Source organism: Rhinolophus sinicus, chromosome 2, assembly GCF_057876585.1.
Source record: "Rhinolophus sinicus isolate RSI-liver-muscle chromosome 2, RSI-T2T, whole genome shotgun sequence".
Taxonomy (NCBI): domain Eukaryota; kingdom Metazoa; phylum Chordata; class Mammalia; order Chiroptera; family Rhinolophidae; genus Rhinolophus; species Rhinolophus sinicus.
Genome location: NC_142502.1, coordinates 48,442,591 through 48,467,306, shown reverse-complemented (window position 1 = coordinate 48,467,306; position 24,716 = coordinate 48,442,591). Strand labels below are relative to the sequence as shown.

The 24,716-nt window shown below is 35.6% G+C and overlaps 1 protein-coding gene across 3 annotated transcripts in view; it reads right to left on the bottom strand.

The window, feature by feature from the left end:
- The window catches only part of ATG5 (autophagy related 5), a 112,536-nt gene that overhangs the window by 4,450 nt on the left and 83,370 nt on the right, over nt 1-24,716 (bottom strand). For all 3 annotated transcript variants that reach the window (XM_019735038.3, XM_019735039.3, XM_088795531.1), the window contains one exon: nt 11,941-12,058. In XM_019735038.3, the coding sequence (XP_019590597.1) occupies nt 11,941-12,058 (118 nt within the window). The remainder of the gene's footprint in view (nt 1-11,940; nt 12,059-24,716) is intronic.

Genomic DNA, 24,716 nt, shown 5'->3' with positions numbered 1-24,716 from the left:
ATCATTCTGTGTATACATAATTTTTCTGAATCATTTGAGAGTAAATTAGAAATGTTGAACCCTTTACCCTTAAATATTTTAGTGTGTACTATATTCTTTTATATAACCACAGTATAGTTATAAAAAAAAAAATGAACACTGATATTGAAGGGGTCCAAAGTTTTGTCACCCTAAAACTGCCTTTTGGGAATACTGATTTTAAGCTGGTTATTAAGAAACAAAAGAGATTCAGATGGAAAGACCTCTTCCAGGATAAAAATCTTAGCATATTTACCTTAGCCTAATGTGAATTAAACACGAGATATGAAGCCCCCAATCAGGGACACCCTTCCCACACACTCCATGGTCCCACTGTTCTCTGAGTTGCCCAGCAAGAATTTGTTTGGCACTGTATTGCTACTTGTTAATCGCTCATTTTCACTTTTAAAATCTAATACCCCTGTTCCCCGCTTTTCTCTTTTGTCCAAAATGACATATATACCCAAATTTGCCTCATTATCTTGGAATTTTCATGCTTATGTGAATTCTCCATGCATGTGTATTAAATTTTGATTTTCCCCTAAATCTGCTGTGTGTCTTTTGAATTATCTACCCAGCTAGAAGAACTCAGAAGGTGGGAGGAGAAGTATTTTTTAGGCCCTACAATATAATACTATTATGGAATCATTTCAAATTTTATCAACTATCCCAATTATTTTACTCCAGTGTAGGATATAGTCCAGGCATCATACATTGCACTTAATTCTCATTTCTCTATACTCTATAGACAGTTTGAAGCCTTTGACAATTACCTTGACAATTTTGAAGAGTACATGTCATTATTTTGTAGAATTTCCACAGCAAATTTTAAAACTAATTATTTTAACCCCTCTTGTAAATATAAAAATAGTAATTCATAAATACTTTGGGTTTGTGATTTAAGGAAAAGGATAGAAACAAATGTCAAAGACATGTATTTTCTTTAGGTAGAAATGGAATTCAATTCACTTAAAGAAATTATGTATCAACACAGAGACTATCACAACAAAATTTCACTTCTTATATTTATCTTCCTTGTAAGTCCAATTATTATGAAATAAAATATAAATGTATCGTATAATTTTCTATTATCACCAATAGTCTAGTAAAAAAAATGAATTCAGTTCTGAACTAGCATCTACTTTAAAGTGAGTATTTTTAGAGTTGTGGGACATTTTAAAGAAAACATATTCAGAAAGATTTTGGTTGTATGATTGCAATTTTTAAGAATTACATGTAAAATCAAAAAAGGAAAGAAAATTCACATTAGCCACGTAAGTCATTAATGAAAATTATGAACCCAAAACAATGGTTAACTTCTTATGTACATATAAAAAATGATGCATACACACATATTATACACACACACACACACACACACACACACAGAATATGATATACAATAATAGAAATGAGACATAAAGGAGAAAGGACCAGCTATGCACTGATAGTTAATACGGTGCTACTGAAAGACAGACGAACTGGGAGGTAGGAAATTTGAATTCCAATTCTGGTAATGAAGGGCTTTGGGCAGGCCTCCTATCTCTTTTAGGGTGTTTTTTTTACAAAATGAAGGTGTCTGTCTAGATCCATGGTTAGCAAATCAGGCTTATGATCAGAATAATTTGGAAGGTTCTTAAAAATACATAAGCTGGGCCCCCTCCATACTTTCTGAATCAATCCCTGGGGTAAAGTGTGTTTTAAAATGTCCCCTTGAATAAATCTTATGTGTGTAGAACTTTTCTTCAAACGAAACCTTATGCATATAACACAGGTGAGGCGGGGCAGCTCTGGTTGCTGTGGGACTGGCCCTGCCTGCCAATCCTCTGCTTACTGACATACGGCCCACGGTACTTTGATACAACTGTGTGGGTCAGTTTATAAACCACTGGTCTAGAATGAGGACACTAACATGGCTTCCAGTTCTAGTACATGAGTGTTTTATGCCTAAACAGCAACATATTTTAGAGTTAAAATCGGCATAATTCACTGTTTTGAATTAATAGGCAAATCACTCAACCTTCTGAGTCTGTTTCTACCTCTTATAGTGTAGATAAACAATTCTAATTTCCAAAGTTGCATGGAGGATTAAATGGGATATCCTAGGGTTTGGACATAGCAGGCATTCAAAAAGTGAGGGACTCTCTTTCTCATTCCTCCCTTCTGTTCACTCCCTAAAAAAATAACAGTGTCAAATATATTACTTACGAAGTGAAGACGGAAGATTAATTTTTAAAAGATCACGGTTTAGTAACAAAACAAACACTCATTGAAATTCGCTTCCTGCACAAAAAGTTATGGAAATGAGTTAACTGTCTTAGTACTAGACATATCAAAAGATACATAAAAAGCATAGATTCAATTATGTGATTGGCATGCAAAGGGCTGTAAGAATTTGGCCTCATGTTAATATACACTCTGCATTACTCAGCCCTAGTATTATGCAGTGTGGCATATAAATTTTATGAATGTGTTAAGGAAAAAAAAAAGATGAAAACAAAAATCCAAAGACTCAATCATTATGCAAACAAAATGAATGACATTTTCAAATATTCCTTAAGCATTATAAACCCTCTGGATTAAGCGAGCAGCACTTGATGAGCACATCATGCCAAGTCAATGAGCTCTATTGTACTATGATTATGTTGCTGAATAAGCCTTAGGTAAGGTTCTTATTTTTTTAAAAAAGATGAAAACATTCAGGTGTGGGGGGATTTCCAAAATCGTTGTCATACAATTTAAAAATATCATTGAGGACTCATAGTATGTGATGAATCTGTCTTTTAGAGATATCTGTTAGCAATAGCTCACAGCCTTCCCTAACCCAACCTGCATTTTAGTCCTTATATTTTAGCCAATTTTCAACAAGGAATATGACCTAAATGTCTTCAAAAACAGGTCACTTGACATTCTAGAGAGATGCATGAGTTTCATTCTTACTATTAAGACGTATAGTAAATATGTGAACTCTCTCTGAATTTAAAGGAAGCTAAAAAAAATGGCTGGTGTATCTTCATGAGAAAAGGCTTTTAATCAGAAAATTTCGGTTTAAATAATTTTTTTTTTAAGTTCATAATTGTGAATATGGAAATAATAGAAATTTAAGGCCACGTGTTATAACCACTGTGTTTAATCTTGTGGCTTCACATTTACATTTTATAATTCAGCAGAAAATTATTTCATTTGCTATTTTGGAATGTGTGATGCTGAAGGTAAAACTTCTAAAAATATACTTAATACTTCTGAAAAAGTTTCAAACAAATAAAGAGATGAGCTTTTTGATTACCACCAGTTTGAACAATTTTGTTCTGACAAATTCTTTAACCTCTGATATGTTCATTAGTAAAACGCCAACTAATTGAATCCATCGACATGAAAAACCACAGGCTGAAATTTGAAGTGCATACATCATGTTGAAGGATTCTGACTCAGCCTCGGCGGTAATAGTCAGTGAGGTGAGGTCAAAGGGGGTTAAACCAAGCCAGGATATAGCCAAAGGAATACATCAAACGCTGATTTTAAAAGGGCAATTAATCTTAGACAGAAATGCTTCCTGGGGAATGAGATCTCAATCTTAAGAGCACACTACATGATGTAGCAGTAAAAATGAACATATACAAGCTTACAGAGCTTTTATCCTGTGATCACAAACAGAAGGAGAGTGCTGTTTATCAAACCCATTTAAAAATACTTACATTAACTCCTTCCGGATCTATACTAACTTAGCAGTACAGGTCTTAATGAACATATAATATCACAGTTAATATATATATTTCTTTCGATGCATAAACTTTATATTTTTTATTATTTCTGCCCATAGTATTCCCAGAGCCTTGACTCTTAACATTTCATACAAGATTTTCAAAACATGTCCATGTTAATTCTTTCATTGACTTTTGTTTATAATCTTTCCATTTCTTACTGAGGAGAATATAAACCAAAATTTAAACTAAAAAAAAAATTACATATAATTAGTTGTAATTATAAATAGAACCCTGTATTAAGTGATTGTAAGACTGTCTTAATAAACTAAAAGCCTCCTGATAAGATAAAAATGTGGTAAAAGTTAGAAATTAAAATTTGCTCACTTAACCCACCCCAAAATAAAACTTCAAAAATATAGGTTCAAATGTTTGATCTGCTTTCATAAAATGAGCCAGTAATTCTAGTAGGGCGTAATAGAACCCATTAATACTTGTCAAGTATGAATTACAGAATACTTCAGAATTGTTTCATTTAAAATATAGGTGATAATTACACTGTTTATATATATGGCCAGACTGAGGCTGCACAGGACTTGTTTTAATGAAGAAATGAGTAGCTTTTAATCGCCTGCATGTGTTATTATTTTGTTAAAGGAATTTTGTTTTCAAGTGCTAACGATGAAATCTTAATCGTCTGTTCCCACTTTTAAAAAAGTCATGTTAATTCATTTAACTTCTTGAAATTTAGATAACAATAATTGAGGGAAATAAGATGCATCTTCTGACAGATCCAGTAATCTCATCTTCATTAACAGAGAATAATGAAAATAATCAGTTTATTATTTCTTTGCTTTTAGAAAAAAGGTAGGTCAATGGATTAACTTGTTAACAGATTTTGTGTCACCAAGATTTGTCCAAGCTACCCATGTGTGGGGACAGAGCACAGAGATGGAGGTATAGTGAAACAATCAAGGCAAAGAATTTGACTCATTTTAGTTGAGAATTTGGTGGCGTAATATTAAATTTAAGAAGACAAAATTACTAAGTGAAAACTGAGCCTAACAAATTGCTTCTGTCCAAACTTGAGTATAGAAGATCTTTGCTTATGAGGGCTACAATTGAAGAACTCTTTGAATTTCCACTGTGAATGACACTTTTTAAAAAAAAACATAAAATGTGCATCCAACGAGGGAGAGAAAACAATGAAGAGCAGAGAAAGTTAGAATGAGACTGAAAAGGTGGGGCTTCTATTAGAGTCCAGTGACCAGTCCCACATGTCTGGCTCACAGTAACTCAATAGCTAGAAAGTTGAAATAAATGTGCGTTCTGTTGCTTAGTTTTCAATGAAAAACTTCACTAGCAGCAACATCTTCAGACCTGTAGCCTTTACCAAGTAGCTGATAATCAAACTGGCCACAGTAACTGTGGAGATGCTTTAGTGAAATAAGCTTATTTTGTTCTTAAAAGAGCCACACTTCTGGCATTTCGCATCACATCCAGAAGTTCATTTCTAAAAAAAGTGAAAATCAGGGGCATGGAACTTTCGCCATAACCTAAGTATAAGTGGTTACAGTATCAGTTTACATTTAGAATTCACCATAATTTACATCTGCTGTGCAGAGACTGAACATCAACAAGTATTTGTCTCTGCAGAGTGGGTTTAGCTACAAGCCATAACAGGAAAAAACACAACTCCTTACTAACTATAAATGCTGTATGAGTACATTTATTTGTGAAAAATATTAACAAAACCATAAGAAAACAAAAAAGAAATGTCAATTGTAAAACCCTGGAGTAATATGAGATTATGAAATCTCATTTAAACAAACTGTTCATTTAAACCCTACAACCATCCCATCCTTTGAGGCCGGTAGTAGGAAGCATTCTTATTTTATGGACTAAGAAACCTACATCCATTAAAGAAAATCAAAACTTACTAAATGATCTAATGATCTTCCAAATCAAAGTGGGAAGGTACAAAGTGATACTAGAATGAAAACAAATTCTTAATGAGTGAAAAGAGAATTACTGAAATTGTGAAACCGTTAATTATTATTATTATTCTTGCTCCTAAATTCTAATTCTGATCAAGTTTGGGGGTGTGTTGTAGATTTTATGTTTCTGTGGTATGAGTTTGCAAACTGCAATGCCACCTCTTTGGGGGTAGTGCCATCATGCTGACAAAAATAACTATTGCTGGTTCAAACTTCAAATCAAAAGATCTACCTTGGATAAATAACATGAGATTTAGATACGTATTTCTTTTCTCTAATTGCTTTATGCCTGAAAAAAAAAAATTATAACACCAAACAGTTAATTCACTTTATAAATACAATCTAATCATGCCATAGAGCAAAGGAGACAAAAATGTGAATACACCATTTTTCCTTACCTTTTGTGAAACTATTCTGTGGTTTCTTATAAAGCATATCAAAAATTGAGTAATATAAATTTCCAGTTACACTACTAAACAGGATACTATGACTCCCTAGCCTCCAGTTGTTAAAATAATCTTTCGATGTACTAAGCAAAACATAGATCAATCTTAAGTCACTTGGTTCCTCAGTGTTTTTCCCACATTACTGACTTCACTGAAAATTTTCTGCATATTTATAGGAAGGAAGTAGAAAAATATGGCTAGTCCTTCAGCAAACAGAGTAAGGACATTTTCGACCAGATACTACCCCTTGGCAACCAGCTGGGGAGCTGGTAAAGGATTCTGCTTCTATAGTGGTCATGTGGTATGTGACCTGGTCCCTCCTTTTCATTTGTCTAATTTCTGCTCATCTTTGAAGACTTAGCTCAGTCTTCACTACCTATTATACTTCAGAATGGATAAGATAGCCATTCTAGGAGCTTCCTAATATTCTTTGCGTATCTTCATTCCTGTACACACCACATCTGTCCATGTTTCTGTTCACTCCAACTGGACCAAAGTTACTTAAAATCGGGGACTACAGTATGTCTTACACATCTTAATACCCCCAGTGCCAGAAGACAGTATGGTGCAAAGAAACAGAATGATAAACAATGAAATCTATAACATCAAATGGAAACTGAAAGTTAAAATAGTAGTTGGGAAAGGTCTCAAGGAAAATAAATCTCCAGGGAGCAGGGCAGGAATGGAAATGGGACTACAGGACTGTACTTGTTGGTAACAAAGATGCAGGGAATTTTTACTAATTTGCCATGGAATGGAATGGCAAATTACACATCCACTTCATTGTACAGTATCAATATAAGTTTAGGATTAAAGCGGCCCAACTGTTACAGAGGACTGACTGATCAACTAGAACTTTGAAATAAATCTATAAAAGCAAGAATAGACATTTAAATTCTCATATGCATAACCTACTAGGTTTTTATACATTACATTGGAAAACTGGGAAATAAAATATGATTGGGCAAAGCTTAAAGGCGTTTTGTATTCTCCCAAGTAAAAGAATAAAAGCTATGGTTTTAAACTTCTGTTTTTTTTCTTTTTGGTATGTTGTTTTTAATGAACAAAGAAAAAAATACTTCACACTTCAGGTCTGGTACAGAAGCTTAGCCCAGAGTCATTTTAACGAAAGCTGACACCACAGAAAAAATTTACCTGAGCTCACCTTTGGTTACTTCCTGTTACCTCTAACTTGGCTAACTCCTCTAGCCACTTATAAAACAACAACAACAAAAGAAACACACAAAGCATCATTAGTTACTCCACAAGAACAGTGACCTAAAGCACGTCTTCATAATTATTAGGACATTGTACCGTCATATGATGAAATAAGGCAAAATTCCTTCATGTATGAATCACTTGTTGTAAGGAGTAGCAGACAATGGTGCCACATAACTTTTATGAAGTACTTTCTCTCTTTATCGTGATGACAGCCAGTTGTTATCCATACACACCCAATCTTAAAGTCTTTCGCTTTCAACCTAAGTTGGGTGCAGGTGTTTCAAAATGCTTCACATTTGACAATGCCACAGGTGTACTGAACCAGACAGTAAACAGTTCTTTACTGAAATAGTGACTTGTTTTGGATATTCTACACAGATCCTGAAATGACAGTTTATTTTCGATATGAGGTGACAAAAGGAAGAGGTAAATAAAAGTTTTTATTTAAGATATTGGTGTTAGAAATGTGGCTTCCTCCTAGTATGAAAGGTACAATCAAAAGTATAGGTGCTATTTACATCATTTCAATGATGTGTGTGTATGAGTGTGTGTGTTCCCCGATATAAGCATGTGACAATTTGGGTGGGAAGTCTGTCACAGCACCTGAAATCACCTAAGAGGAAGGATTACGGATTTAAGTTGTGAGTGGCTACCTAACTGCCCCCTCTTCAAAAAAAAAAATACAAGGGAAGTCACATTGTATATTCTTCAGGAACAGATGTACAGGTAGGGCAAGATAAAAACTTAGAAGAAAATAGAGAATCTTTAAAAGAATAAAGAACCTCACAAAATTTGTGTGTCATTCTTGTGTAGGGCCTTGTTAATCTTGCATTTATTGTTGTGATCTGGGTGTAGGAATGGCAAGAGATCACGAAGTTGTGTTCTGATAGTCTGTCAGCTCAAGCCACGTGACTACTTTTAATTTACATGCCTGAATGTCACAGCCACCATTAAAAAAAAAAAAAAAATCCCACCCCAATAAATTGGAAAAAAAAAATCCATCAAGAAGAGTGGTCAGAATTATATACAGGAATTCTGAAATAACAAAATAAAAATAGCAGAAATTCAGGTTCCTAAGACCATATCAGGAACTACTGTAAGAGAGAACAGCACATAGGCGAGATTAGGTACTAAACACAAATCATAGAATAAAGATTTAGGAAAAAGCAAACATTTCAGAATGTTATTTTAAACTAAACAAAAAAGCTAAAAGGTTGAAAAAGTGAAGGCAAAAATAAATAGTAGCATAGCAATGTGGAAAAACCAATGGCCCTGGAAATGAAGACTTGAGTTCTAAACCTAGTTCTGCATTAAGTAACTAAGAAATCTTTAGCAAATCATCTAAAAACGAGAATGAATGAATAACTCTAAGGTTCTACAGTTATATTATTCCTTAAAGACCTCAAATACAAAATTAATACCCAATTTCTTCCTGCTCTTCTCTAGGAAGTTTTCTCTCGTTTTGTGTATTTGTTGACAAAGTGTGCTGCTGGTTGGAAAGATAGATCATTACAGTAGAACAGTTTTCTTCAAAGGTTTTGAGTTTCACTGTGATATTCTCACTCAAGGATCCTATAAAGTATATTAAATGACTGTTTTTGAAAGATTGTCAAAAAATATCTAAGAAAAATAAGATAGCCATTTGAAAATTAAGCTTTTGTTTAAATTTCAATTACTCTTAATTGACAAAGGCATTATTTCAATGTTCTTTAAAATACTACCAAGTATTCAAAAACAGAGGAAAAAATACAGTGGAGAAATTAATAACTGAAAGCCAATGCTTGCAGTGGGGACAGTTATGAGGCTTATGGATCCCATTTTTGTTAATAATAAAAAAGACTAATTTCTTAATTATACTTCAAATGGAAAAATTAGTCTATATTCCAAAATCTTCAAGAATGTAGCAAAACACATTAAAATTTTTGTTTTTGTTTTTAAACAAACCCTTACAGAATGGAGAAAATAAACTGGAACGGTAAGTATTCTTGAATCAATAAAAATTATCGGGAGTATCCCAGGCAAAATTTCTATGACTTAACTTCAAAACTAAAGTCTACTCAACTATCTCTGTAAGGATATACAGGAAAATGGCAACACTGTCTCTGGAGAGAGGAACTTGGTTACGGTTTGGTGGATAGAACTTGGAAGAGAAACTTTTCTCTATATTCCTTTATATACTATTTGATTTAGGAACTATATAAATGTATTATCTATCAGAAAATAATTTTTAATTACTTAACTGAATACAACACATAAAAAACCTTGATAAATGGACTTCATCAAAATTAAGTACTTTTACTCTTCAAAAGAAAATGAAGACAAGTGCCAGACTAGGAGAAAATAACTACAAATTGTATCTGATAAAGGACTTATATCCAGAATATATAGATAACTCTGAAAACTCAGTAATAAGACAAAAAAATCTATGAAAAAATGAGAAAAGGGTTTGAATAGACATTTCATCAAATATATCCATGAATAATAACAAGTACAAGAAAACACTCTCAATGTCATTAGTCATTAAGGAAATATAAATTAAAAACACCATATGATACCCTGACACAACCGCTAAGATGGCTATAAGACAAAAAAGTATGCTTTGGAGATGATGTGAAAAAACTAGAACCCCCATACACTGCTGGCAGCACTGTGCAATGGTACAACCACTTTGGAAAAGTTTAGCAGTTTCTTAAAAAACTAAAAGAAAACTTAGCATACTACCCAGCCATTCCATTCCTAGGAATATACCCAAGAAAAATGAAAACGTATGTCCATACAACAGTCTGTACGTGAATGTTCACAACAGCATTATTCATAAAAATCAAAAGGTGGAAACAATCCAAATGCCTATCGAATAAACAAAATATGACAAATATACCCAATGGAATACTATTCGGCAATAAAAAGGAACAAACTACTGAATCAATCACGCTACAAATTGGATAAAACCCAAAATAATATGCTAAGTGGAAAGAAAAAAAAGTTGCAATTTTGTATGATTCCATTTATGTGAAACATCCCCGAGGAAAATTACAAAGACAGAAAGCAGACCCAGCAGTTGTTTACAATTGGTAGTGGGAGAAGAGATTAGTTGCAAACAAGCACAACTGAACTTTTGGGGTGATGGGAATGCTCTAAAACTAGACTGCGGTGATGACTGAACACTATAAATTTACTAAAAATAAAAATCATTAAAACGCCCCCAAATTTATTTAACTGAAATCTTACTGAAAACTAAAATTATATGGCAATAAAAATAGATTAGGATTCTAAGATAGTATTATAATCAACTTAATACTGATTATGCTATGATTTAATGATCATAAATAATGTTTCAGGTAACGACACAAAGAATGAATTCAGTAACTGAAATACTGAGTAAACCCTTAACCCTAGCATTAGAGATACGAGGATGTGTAAGATACCATCAAAAACCTTGACTCTACGGTCTAATAGATAATAGAGTACAGTGATGACAAATGACAGTAAAACCTTATAAAATACATTTATAACCCCTTGAACCAATGAAACCTGTTCAATTTCAGTAATTTTGACTTGTTGTCAATGATCTATTTTTTTAATCAATCTCTTCTGGTATTGGTTCTGCCGGTTCTCCCCATCACTGGCATTTATGTAATGCAGAAGTGTTAGATACACAGGAATGCTAGGAAAGGCAAGCATATCTGATTAAAGAAAAGGTATGAAAATTTTTTTAAATTATCTTATTCCTTTACAATGAAGAAACACAATGCAAGATTAAAAATAATATTTACCAGAATTGAATTCACAAATAAAAGACCCACGGCACCAAAGATGTGATAAGAAGACAATTTAAGAACATTTATTCGTAAAGATACATGTAACCCGTATGTTCACTGCAGCACTATTCACGGTGGCCAAGACATGGAAACAACTGAAATATCCTTTGCTAGATGATTGGACAAAGAAGATATGGTACATATACACAATGCAATATTACTCTGCCATAAAAAAAGATGAAATAGTGCTCTTTGCGGCAACATGGATGGAGCTTGAGGATATCATGCTAAGCGAAGTAAGTCAGATGGAAAAAATCAAGAACCATTTGATTTTACTCATATGCGGGATATAACACTGAAAGCAACAAACAAATAAGACAAACAAAAATTCATAGACACAGACAACAGTATAATGATGATTGGAGGAAAAAGGAAGTGGGAGGGAGGTAGAAAAGGGTGAAAGGGGTCAAATATATGGTGACAGAAAGAGATCTGACTTTGGGTATAGAACAAACAATGTGATATACAGATGATGTATCATATTATAGAATTGTACACTTGAAACCTATATAATTTTACTAACCAATGTCACCATTTAATAAAAAATACTGAAATGGTCCCCCCAAACAAACATTAAATATTAAGTGACTCTACTTCAAAAGATTTTTCCCTATAAGATAATGAAAATATCTTCCTGAAGTACTAACTAGTAAATGTGATTTATAAATACAGAATGTTTATGTTACCTCAGTAATAAAGAGAAATGAAAGAAATATTTTACGGTTGCTGATTATATTACCTTCAGGAGCAACTGCAGAAGGACACACTTCTTTGAGGAGATCTCCTAGTGTATGCAATTGTCCATCTGTAGACACAGGACGAAAAAGCTTCTGAATGAAAGGCCGTTCAGTCGTTGTCTATTTGAAAAATGAATAAAGAATTCAAACAATTAAGTCTTTGTTGCTATGAATTACGAATTAACAGATCAGAAATTTAAAGTTGGCATTAGATGCCTTTTGATATAACGTAATATGAAGCATATATCACAAACGTGGTATTATTGCCCAAAACGCTTAACATAAAGTCAAGTAAATCTAACAATGAGGAAATAATCAGACAAATCCAGAATGGGTGACATTCTAAAGACAACTGGCCTGGACTTTTCAAAAACAATTTTCAAAGGCATTTAAAGAATAAAACAATACAAAAAGTTTAAAAGAGACTGACGAGATATAACAACTAAATACAAAAAATAGACTGTGACTGAATACTGTATTGGAGAAGGAAATTTTAAAAATCAGCTATAAGACATTTTTAGAATAACTTGGGAAATGAGGAATGAACGTTAGATAACATTATTGAATTAATGTCAAATTTCTCAGGTATGATACCATGTTTCCCTGAAAATAAGACCAGGTCTTACATTATTTTTTGCTCCTAGAGACATATTAGGGCGTATTTTCAGGGTCTATCTTATTTTTTCATGTACAACAATCTACATTTATTCAAATACAGTCATGTCATCTTCTTCTGGAACATCGCCATAATGTACTAAAATGGTCCGTCTGGCTGGCGATCTTAACTGGGGCTTATTTTCGGGGTAGGTCTTATTTTCAAGGAAACATGGCAATGGTTATAGAGACAATATCCTTATTGTTAAGAAATTCACACTCAAGTATTTAGAGATGAAGTGCCATTATGTCTGAAACTTACCTTCAAATGATGAAGGAGAGGGAGAGGGGAGAAAAGGAGGAGAGAGGGGAGAAGAGGGGAAAGGGGAGAAGGAGAGGGAAGAGGGGAGGAGTAGAGGGAGAGGACAAGTGTGGAAAAAAATGTTAATACTGTGAATGGAGATGAAGCGTATAGGGTCTTAGTTGTTTTATTATTTTAACTTTTCTGTATGTTCAAAATTTTTCAAAATTGTTGATGCAGCATTTCTTCTGACAACTATGTCATAGCTTATTGCTAATAATTTCAACACTTCACCCACTTTAGAATTAAGTTTCATTTTCCTAAACTACGTCTAGAGGAGCATGTCAGCAATGGTGGAAGCCTTGCCCCGACACAGAGGCCGAGGCTCTGGCATCAGCCAATCTACGAACAGCGCTACCGTTTATGACCTCTATGATGCTGCACTCTGTTTCTTTGGAAATTTGGGACATTCCCTATCTCTTAAGTTTGTTGTGGAAATAACTGAAGAAACTGCTCCAAGCACAAAGTAAGGAAATGGTCAAGAGAATAAAAACTCTTCCCCAATTTTTTCACTGTTATTTTAAGACGGTTTTTATTTTAAGCTTCCTGCAGTGAAACTCATAAAAACCTACAAGTACTGAATAATACCTTATAAGAAAATGATCTCAACTATCTGGCTATTCAAAACAACATTTTTTTGGTTCGCTTGTTTTATCACTGAGGTATACCTCAACTTCTTCGATAGAACTGTTACAGATTTGGTAAAACACAATCTAGTTTTAAGTGTGGACGTACAGAAGAATGAAAGAAAAAAAAAAAGATATGGTGCAAGCATGTGAGCGCTATCTCTCCTAGCTTTACACTGTGCATTCAGTGGATATATAACAAATGTTAAAAATGGTATTCCAATAATACAGTTGCGTGTCTGTGGCAAGTATGAAAAAAACTATAGAAAACTAAAACCTTGATCATTAGTTTGCATAGACTATAATGCAAATCACTTCAATAATTGAACTAGTTATTTTTTTAAAGTCTGAATAATACCCTTCAATTTAGGAAGTTCATACTTTTCACACAGAATGAAACGGAGAAAGATATGCACAATCAAGGATTAACTATATGAAGATAATAAAGGTTAGGGGACTTCAGAGAAGAAAGAAATGAATAAGGGAATGAAGTAATAATTTAAAATAGCCCCCACCCACTTTGGGCTTTCAATCTTCCAAGTAATGAAGAGGCTTTTAAGACTTTTTAGCAAAGGAAGTGACGTGATGAAAGAGGCTTTTTCTGAAGCCTAATGGAAAGCAGCGCTGTGTGCAATGACTTGGTTAAGAGGTAACATCAGAATGACTGGTGAGAGGCTGTCTGACTAATGCAGGCCTATGTGATGAAAACTGGGACTGGGCCAGTGGAGAAGGAGGGGCAGGACTGTACCCTCAGTTAAAAAAAAGTTCAAGGGTATCATCCATAGTTCCATCTGAAAATACTCAAGTTTTCGGCAAAGTCAAAGAAATCTTTTCAAGATTCAATTGCTCCCTACGTAGGGACAAAATTGTGAGATGGCTTAGCTATAGCAACAACATATAATATATAATAATATGATAAAACAATATGCTAAACAGGAAAGGCCAACTAGTCTTAGCTACATTATTAAAATCCAGAAATTCTCCTCTACCCCCATTCCTAGAAAAATAGCCTGTGATTTCTCTGTACTTCTTTTTCTATTCTGAGCAGTTATAATAAAGGTATGACAACCTTTATAATGATGCTATTTGCTTGTGGGGAGCAGGGAAGCCAGAGCACTATTAACCTAATCTAAGTAAATTCTGTGAATGGTAACCAAGAAAACTCTCATCCAAGTAGAGTGCTGTTTCTCATATAACAAAAACCTTATTCGAAAAGACGAAGACCCAAATACCTCAATCAAAAATCTAATGAACATTTTGTTTAATATTGATTAGCACGCCTTTAAAAAGGTATATTCTTTTTCCCTCCCTACCCCCAAAACTTATTCTTATTCTTAATAATTTATTATGCTAAAAAAGATCAATTAAGTGTCTGAGTAAGTCACACCAAACATGGAAAATACTCAATTTCAGGAATTACCCTTAAAACAAAAGCCCTCCACAGACAGATGGTGCATTCAAGGACTATACAAGAGGTCCTGAAGGGCTAGGAGAATGGAGGGTAAAGTCACACAAATTTCTTAACAAATCTCATTAAATTTAAGTTGGAGCTCAGAAGAAGACTAAATTATGCTAGAAAGTATTTTAAAACTACCTTCTTTTTGAATATAGCAAGAATTTTGAAAAACACAAAAAACTCCATGAACATGAATTCTTTCATCTTTGGTTCGGTCTGCACGAAACCAGACGACGCTCACACAACAGCATGGTACCCTGAGTCAGTGTGACAGACAAGAAGGCCACTGTAACAGGAATGCAGTCAATACTTACTTAATCTAGCTGTTTATTTGTAAATATGCAAACTATTTCAGTGACTTCCAAGAAACAGTATTTTTCTCTCATGAGAAATAATATGACTTGGTCAAGTCATCTCTGAAACTGCCCTTGTTACTTTTTAAAATACATGTTAGTCACTTCTTAAGTATACCAAATGGAATATAAAATCGGGGTGCTGCTGGCTGGCTGTTCCCATCCCTCCTCTAGTCGTGCACCCTCACCAAGGCAGCAACTTTTTCCAATAGGAAGTTATTACATTGTTGATTTACCTTGGAGATACAATGACCAGAAGCAGAAGAACCAAATTTGTAAAAACTTTAGGTTAAATTTGTAACATTTTAGTGACTCTTACATATTTTCTTAAACTGACAGTTCAAGAGTGACACTTAAATCCTTATAGATGTGTGCTATGACTACACATCAGTGTAGGCTAATCATGATATTATGAGTTTTATATCTAAGAAATAAAATACAGGGAAAGTGTCTACAAGCATTTCCAATATAGCCAAATAGGTTAACATTAAAGTTCAAAAAGCAAGCAATGCTGACTTACTACAGCTGACAATGGATGGACTTTAATATTATATAACAGGTACAACCACATCACTGAGAACAAGTCTGATTCTGCTGAGTTACATAAGGTACATATTGCAACAAAAAATATGACAGTTATTAAAGAGCTTTTTGGCCAGCAAGAACTGGCTTCAAGTGCAGGTTCTGTCATTTATTATAGGACCATGGACACAATTACCTAATTTTCCTGAACCTCAGTTTTCTCAACAGTAAAACAGAAAAAATTACGTATGTATACGTACACACATATAGGCATTAAGTGTAAATGGAGATATCTTATACTGCAGATTTTTTCGAGATAAAATATATGTATAGCAAAATCATAGTACACATAGCCACCTAAACACATCCTAAAACACAGACCACAACCATGATCAACAGTTTTAAAATACTGATATTTTAACTTAATACTATCCCAATTTAGCAGATTCAAGTTTTATTTCCCTTTAGTTTCAATATATTTTTTCTAAGTTCACTTGTCTGTATGAACTTTTTTTTTAAAATTTGTTTTTAACTTTTATTTATTTTAAGTGTGTTTTTCCAGGACCCATCAGCTCCAAGTCAAGTAGTTGTTTCAATCTAGCTGTGGAGGGCGCAGCTCACAGTGGCCCATGTGGGGATCGAAAAGGCAACCTTGTTGTTAAGAGCACTGTGCTCCAACCGAGCTAACAGGCCGCCCCTAAGAACCTATTAATACATACAGCAACTTATATGGACCTCAAGGGAACTATATTGCATAAAAAAAAGCCAATCTCAAAAGGTTACATATTGTATGACTCCATTTATATAACATTAGTAAAATGATAAAATTTTAGAAATCGAGAGCCAAGTAGTGGTTCAGAGGTTAGGGTGAGGGGCAAGTAAGGTACGTGAGGTAGGTGGCTGTGTCTATTAAAGGGTAGCCTTTGTGATGGAACAAAACTAATGACATATGAGTAAGATTTGTGGATTGTATAAATGTCAATTTCCTGGTTCTGACATTGTACTACTGTTATACAACATGTCACCAATGGCGGAAACTGGTGAAGAATATATAGATTTTTCTGTATTATTTGTTATAACTGTATGTGAAGATGATACATTAATTCGTGAAAGCATTTAGAACAATGCCTAGCACACAGTAAACGCTCAGTAAGTGTTCTTAGTGTTCTTATTAAATGCGACTTCACACTCAATAGAAATTTATTAAATACTAATATGTATTTCATATTGAGTTGTAATATAAAACATAGATGATTATAAGAAGATATATTAATCTTGTAGTCACTCTGTTACTACATAATATTAGTGATAATTTTGTTGTTTTGGTTTTATACATTTTATCAACATGTAATATGAATTAGAAATGTGGTTTTTGTTTAAAATGACAATTTACAACTAGAAGGGTACGTATCTGGCTTGCTGACCATGGAGTCAATGACCATAAAGGGGAGGAGGATCACATCAGATAGTAAAGGGAGATTCTACTTATTGAAACAAAGTGATTAAAAGTTATGAGAAAAACACAAAAATTCAGAAAGAATATAACCTAAAAGATGCCCGGTAGATGCATGACGATTCACTAGGTTGTGAAACTCACAAATGGCCTTAACTAAAAGGTGGGGGCGAGCTGAGTGTAAGGGTGGTGGTGGTGGTGGTGGTGGTGTCTCTTACTGACACAGCGGGCAGAATCTGATAACGACAAGGGGCCCAGTTTGTTGAAACAGCTTGAACAGAATCATCCTAGCAGTAGTACCCTGGTTCAGGATCTCCAACAATGACCTAAATCACTATAAAGTGAACCCATAATATAACTTGCTCCTGGGAGTCTGAGATGGGCATTTCAGTCTCCCTGGTTGGGCTGAAGAAACAAATATTATATTAATACTTTATATATATAATGTGTTTTTCCAAGCGTAGCAACAAGTTTTGATATCATCAGCTACTTTGTGTTATGCTTTGCTTTCATATCTGAAATAGGATGATTTACTACATTTATAAGTAAAAAAAAAAATTATTTGATTTACAAGAGTTGCTTAAGTATAGCAAAGGATTTTACTTATTAGATTTATAGGTGTTTTTAAAAAAGCGGCTATATTGAAATACAGAAAACTATAAACATAAAAAAAGCTATATTAAACTATAACTGGAATTATCAATGTCTATTCATTGATCAATAAATAGTATAATTAGATTTATTTCATTACATTAGTACTGTGTTTTAGAAGACTTAAATCTGGAGAAGGGGAAAGTCCCAAGATGGTGGAGTAGATAAACTCTGTGCCTGTTTCCTTCTGTGAATACATTAAAATTACAATTAAATTATAGAAAAATCAACCTGGAAAACCATCTGAAGTCTAGCTGAACAGAAGTTTTATAACTAAGGATATAAAGTAGAAGCCTCATTGAGACAGGTAGGAGGTGCAGAGACATGAAACGGGCTAGGCCCAAATCTCCATGTGGCAGTTGAGAATCAGGACAGATATCCTGGCTGTGGGGGTTGCCCCTGGAGGCGGAGGAACCTCAGCCCCACACCAGGCTCCCCGGCATGGAGTACTAGAACTGGGAAGAGGAGCCCCCACAACAACTGCCTGTGAAACACAGTGGGGATTCCGACCATGCAGGTGGGACAGAAGGTTGCAGGAAACCCAACATCCTCTTAAATAGCCAGCGTACAGACTCGCTCACCCGCAAGCACTCACCCAGGGCTCAGGCAGTGGGACAATGGCTCAGAAGTGTCACAGGCATGCGGGGGGAGGGGCCAGACTGAGGTGTGTGGGTTTGGTGCAAGGGCGGGAGGACAACTGCCATTTTCTCTGTGTGGGGTCCTCCGTGCAGCTGGCAGGCGGGAGCTGTCTTTCCTGTGTTGATAACCCCCTCAACAGGGCCAAATCTGAATCTGAATTGGTCTGGTGAGCTCTGCTGGGACCCCACCCCACCCAACTCCTCCAAAGCTGGAGGTACTTTCTTGGCGAATAGCCAGCTACTCACACACTGCACTCTTTTTTGGAAAACCATTGGAGTCTGTGGGCCCCAGGCAGGTGGCAACTGGCCTCGGTGTGCTCTGAGACTTGTGCTGAGTAGCTACAGCCTCAGCACTGACACCAAACCAGAATCTATATTAACCTGGTGACCACAATTCTTCCTACTATAGTGACTCCCTGAGACCCTGCCTCACCCAACTTGTGTAACACATGAGGCTTTATCAGTGGCTGAACCTTAAGGGAGCCGCCAGGTGGCAGCAGGCCTCGGGGTGTCCTGGCTTTTTGCAGAGCTACCCCAGGCCCAGTACTGGTGGCAGATATTCTCAGTTCACAGTGTGGCCTCTCCCATGTGCCTCCCAGTTTAGCACAGGCAGCAAACAACGGCGGATTGTTTCATAGCTCCTACCAAGTAGTCCCCAGCTGGTCACAGGCAGTGGGTGACCTGGGCCTGCTCCCAAGAGGCCCCAGAAGCAATATACTTAGAGGTTGGCTTCAGACCATGCAGAGCACCGCCTATGTAGCCCCACAAGCGGCATACATAAAGGGCGGTCTCAACAGGCACCAGAGCCCACTGGGGCGAATGCCACTCAGTGAGCTAAGCCCCCTACACAGCAGCCCATAAGCTGTGGATGTGGCCAGATCCCACAGCCAATCAGCCTGAGGGTCAATCCCACCCACTAACGTGCCAATAGCAATCAAGGCTCAACTATAACAGAAGGGCACAGACAACCCACACAAGGGACACTCCTAGAGCACCCGGAGCAGGCGACCAGGGAGACTCTGCCAGGGCTCCACAGGGCACCTACTACATAAGGACACCCGGCCAAGATTGGGAGACATAGCCGCCCTACCTAATACATAGAAACAAACAATGAGAGGCAGCGAAAATGATGAAATAGAAATACGTCCCAAATGAAAGAACAGGAGAAAACTCCAGAAAAAGAACTAAATAAAATGGAAGCCAGCAACCTATCAGATACAGAGTTCAAAACAATGGCTATAAGGATGCTCAAGGAACTTAGTGAGAACTTCAACAGAGACAGCAAGCATAAAGCCATAGAAACCTTAAAAAAGAACCAGTCAGAGTGCAGAATATGATTACTAAAATGAAGAATGCACTAGAGGGAATCACCAGCAGACTAGATGAAGCAGGGGACTGAATCTGCAATATGGAAGAGGAGGTAGCAGAAAACACCCAAACAGAACAGCAAAAAGAAAAAAGAATCTAAAAAATTGAGGACCGCTGAAGAGACAGACCTCTGGGATAACATCAAGTGTAACAACATTCACCTCATAGGGGTCCCAGAAAGAGAAGAGAGAAGGCAAAGGATTTAGAACCTATTCGAAGAAATAACGACTGAAAATTTTCCTAGTCTGATGAAGGAAACAGACATTTAAGCACTGAGAGTCCCAAACAAGATAAAGCCAAACAGGCCCACACCAAGACACATTACAGTTAAAACGGCAAGGGTTAAAGGCAAAGAGAGAGTACTACAAGCAGCAAGAGAAAGGCAACTAGTAACTTATAAGGAATTTCCCATAAGATTGCCAGCTGATTTCTCAACAGAAGCTTTGTAGGCCAGAAGGGATTGGTACAAAATATTCAATGTGATGAACAGCAAGGACCTACAACCAAGATTACAGTACGCAGCAGAGCTGTCATTTAGAATTGAAGGGCTGATAGAGCTTCCCTGATAAGAAAAAGCTACAGGAGTTCATCTCCACCAAACCCGTATTACAAGGAATCTTAGAGGGACTTCTTTAAGATGGGGAGGGGGAAAAAACATCAAAATTATGAATAATAAAATGGCAATAGCTACATACCTATCAATAATTACTTTCAATATAAATGGATTAAATGTTCCAATCAAAAGGCACAGGAGGGCTGAATGGGTAAGAAAACAAAACCCTTACATATGCTGCCTACAACTGACTCATTTGAGATTGAAAGACACAAACAGGTGGAAAGTGAAAAGATAGAAAAAGATACTTCATGTAAATGGAAACAAAAAAAGCTGGGTTAGCAATACTTAGACCAGACAAACTAGACTTTAAAACACAGAGACAAAGAAGAACCCAATAATTCCACTTCTGGGTATTTATCAGAAGAAACCCAAAACGCTCCTTCGAGAGGACATGTGTTCACTGCAGCACTGTTTACAATGGCCAAAATGTGAAGGCAGCCTGCGTGTCTGTCTATGGATGAATGGATAAAGAGGAGGTGGTACACAATACAATGGAATATTACTCAGCCATGGACGGGCATGGGTTCTTGACACCTGGGGTGGCATGGATGGACCTGGAAGGTACTGTGCTGCATGCAGTATGTCAGACAGAGAAGGACAGATGCAGTATGATTTAACTTATACGTAGAATCTAAAAAATTAAATAAACAAACAAAACAGAAATGAACTCATAGATACAGAGAACATTTTGATGGTTGCCAGATGGGAGAGGGGTTAGGGGTGTGGGTGAAAAAAGGGGAAGGGATTAAAAAGTACAAATGGATTGTTACATAGTGGTCATGGGGATGTAGGGTGTAGCATAAGGAATATAGTCAATAATATTGTAATAACTATTTATGGTGTCAGATGGGTTCTAGATTTGTTGGGGTAATAGATGGGAGGGGGGTTGGAGACAGAGTGAAAAAGGTGAAGCCATTAAGTCCAAACTGGTAGTTACAAAAGAATCCTGGGGATGTAAAGTAAAGCATAGGGAACATAGCAACAACTATGTGTAGTGCCAGGTGGGTACGTCAGGAGGATCACGTCTTAATTTATACAAATGTCTAACCACTATGCTGTACACCTGAAATTAATATAAAATAATACTGAATTGTCAAAAAAAAATCTGGAGAAGGGATTATATGAATATCAAGAAGTGAAAAAGATTGCTCTCATTGTTATACAAAAATTATTATATTTATAATTAGCGTAAATTGAACTGAAAGGTATTAGAAAAACTAGATTTTATAATATACAAGTCTAATGAAGCTAATAAATAACTGTTAAGTATTCCGTGCATGCACAAAAGCTACCTCCAATATTAAAAACCTCACCAATAATTATAAGGGCTATCAAAATCAGTGTATTTTCACTTGACATAGTTTTAAATTAATGAACTAAATTTATTATATTTGAAAAGCTTTACCTAAGTAGTGAAAGCTTCATTAATATCAAAATGGTGACAGTGACATCAATAAAACTTTTCTTATAGATCCTTAAAGAAAACAAAACCACAATGAAACACTTTACTTTTGAGAATCATATAGTTGCCGATATTCCATTAATAGTGGTGACAGGCATTACTAGGATATAAAGATAAATAAATTGTAATGAAGGGTATTTTATTTACTTTCTGCCTATGCTATGAGAAACAAGGGAAAGATCTGAGATTGCTTATAACAAAAGCATGCATATAATAACAACCAAAACTATTAACACATCTATAGTTGGACAGAATTATCCCATGTGTCTTATATGTGGAATCTAAAAATAAAAACAAAAATAAAACAAAAAACAGCCAAGCTCATTGACACAGACAACAGAATGGTGGTGGTGGTGGGATGGGTGAACTGTTTTTGTTTTAGTTCAATAAATTGACTTTAAAAAAAAAAAAGGGACAAATCACTCTGCAGTCTATACTATGAATTGAAATTGGGGGGAAGATGGGAAAATTGGTGAGTCCCTTTGGTTTGCTTCAGAAATAATGAGGCTATGAACTTGTATGGTGGCAAAGAAAACGGAGAGAATGGATATAAGGGATGTGGATAAGTTATGTGATCTAAAAATAGATATGCTTCACTGATTCATTTGTTCATCGTACTTTAATCATTTCTTTTATTACATCAAGTACTCGGTAGAGGTACTCAGCAAAAAGTGAGTACCGCAGTTTCTGCCCTCACAAAGCTCTCTGACCAGCCCTAAGTAGCTCCTTTAATCTAGCAATTTAAAAATTAGTCCCACTCCCTAAGTGTTCACAGCCTCCATCCAGAACCATTCACCCCACATCCTTTTACATTCTGCTGCCTAGCCTGTCCCCAAAACGCCCAGTTTCTGATCACATCTTATTTTCTTGACTATGGCTCCACCCCACTCTCTTGGCAGCACTCCAGCTCTCATCTGTGGCTTCACTTCTTAGATTCACTTCCTACTTCCTATTCTGGGTTAGAGATGATTTCATATGCTTTGGATAAATTGCCTAGTTCAGCCAAGCCCTGTGGTCTTTGCAACTAAGCACAGTCCATATGGCTGCCTCCTTTCCCCCCCAAACAGCTTAGACCCAGGCACTCAGGGTTCAGCCATTAAAAAAAAAATTATCCCAATAGTAGGACCCTGGTCCAGGATCTCTAAGGACTAGTAACTAGAGGGCAGAGGTAAATTATATTATAAATCTTAATTCATTAAACATTTATTGCGTACTTACTAGGGTATCACTGTGTTAGGGGACACAAAATTGAATAATACACACATAAACAACTAATTGTAATACAGTGTTAAGTGATAACAGACATACATATAAAGTGCTACGAGGGAAAATTTAGAAGCCCAAGCACAAAATTTAATTCTGAACTTTTTGGCAGCTAGTGCAAAAACAAAAATAAAACCCAAAAAACCCTAACTAGTTACATAATTTCATTTTCTAAGAGAGGAAGATTTACCCAGTAGGTACAAAGTAAAATACGCTAAGTATGATAGAATGTCAGGTATTAAAACAGTAGGGAGTTTAAAAGAGGATGAAAACAAAGGAAGGAATACAGAATGTCTTTAAGGTTGCAACTTGAAATACATGTTGTTGTTTTTTTAATTTTATTTTATTAAATGTATTGGGGTGACAATTGTTAGTAAAATTACATAGATACATGTTTTTTTAAAACAGAGGAAGAGATAAGGTATTTCAGGCAGAGTTCAGCACCAATCCTTCCCTTTCATAAGCCCCCCTTCTACTAAAGAATGCAGAGGGCAGCTGGAATACAATGGGATCTGTGAGAAATTAATGGTAAGGGAAGAAAAGCAGTCTAAGAGCTTAGCATGCAGACCCTGTGATGTCAAATGTAGTAGGATTAGGAAAGGTTTGGTTGGAATCCCAACTCAACACAACTGACTGTGTATCTATAGCAAACTACATCAATCTTTGAAGGTCTGCTTCCAAATTTGAAAAATGGAAATAATATATATCTTTAAATAATTGCTGTGACAATTGAATAAGGTGAGATTATAAAACACCTCACGTTACAGGTGCTTCATAATCATTACTTATTTTCATTCCTCCCTTTTAAACTCCTGTTAAGTGTGGAACCAAAGAAAGGTAACACTAGTCTCTGGAGAACCAACAACAGAGAATGAACAGTAACTGGTGTAACCATCAGTTCTCTTTGAAGTCTTGTTAATTAGAATAAATATGTAGCACAAATAAAAACAGGGGTTTACACAGGATATGCTTCCAGACTTTACCAACAATGACACTATACGTGCTTCAAACTGTCACATGCATATTTGGCCTAAGATATATTCATGCATGTCAAATTTTGCATCACATGCTTTTCAAAGAAGCCTCATATTAAAATTAGCTTAAGAATATACACAATTACAATACTTCATTAAGTAAAAAGAACAGACCATTTTCAAATGAATGCTTTTAGACCTTTACAGTAAACAGTCCTTTTGGTGGTGGGAAGTGAGGCAACAGAGGGGACGATGGGGTGGGGAGTCTGTGCCACTTAATCAGACTACTTTTATCCTTTACATAGGGAAATAGGAGACTTGAAAATAAGCACTTTCTGTAGTTACGCTACCAGAGTCTAAAGTCCACTTTTAATATTCCCGACAACTCTAAAAAATAATAATTAACATTTGAAAAGCTGTCATTATTTTAGTCAGGGACAC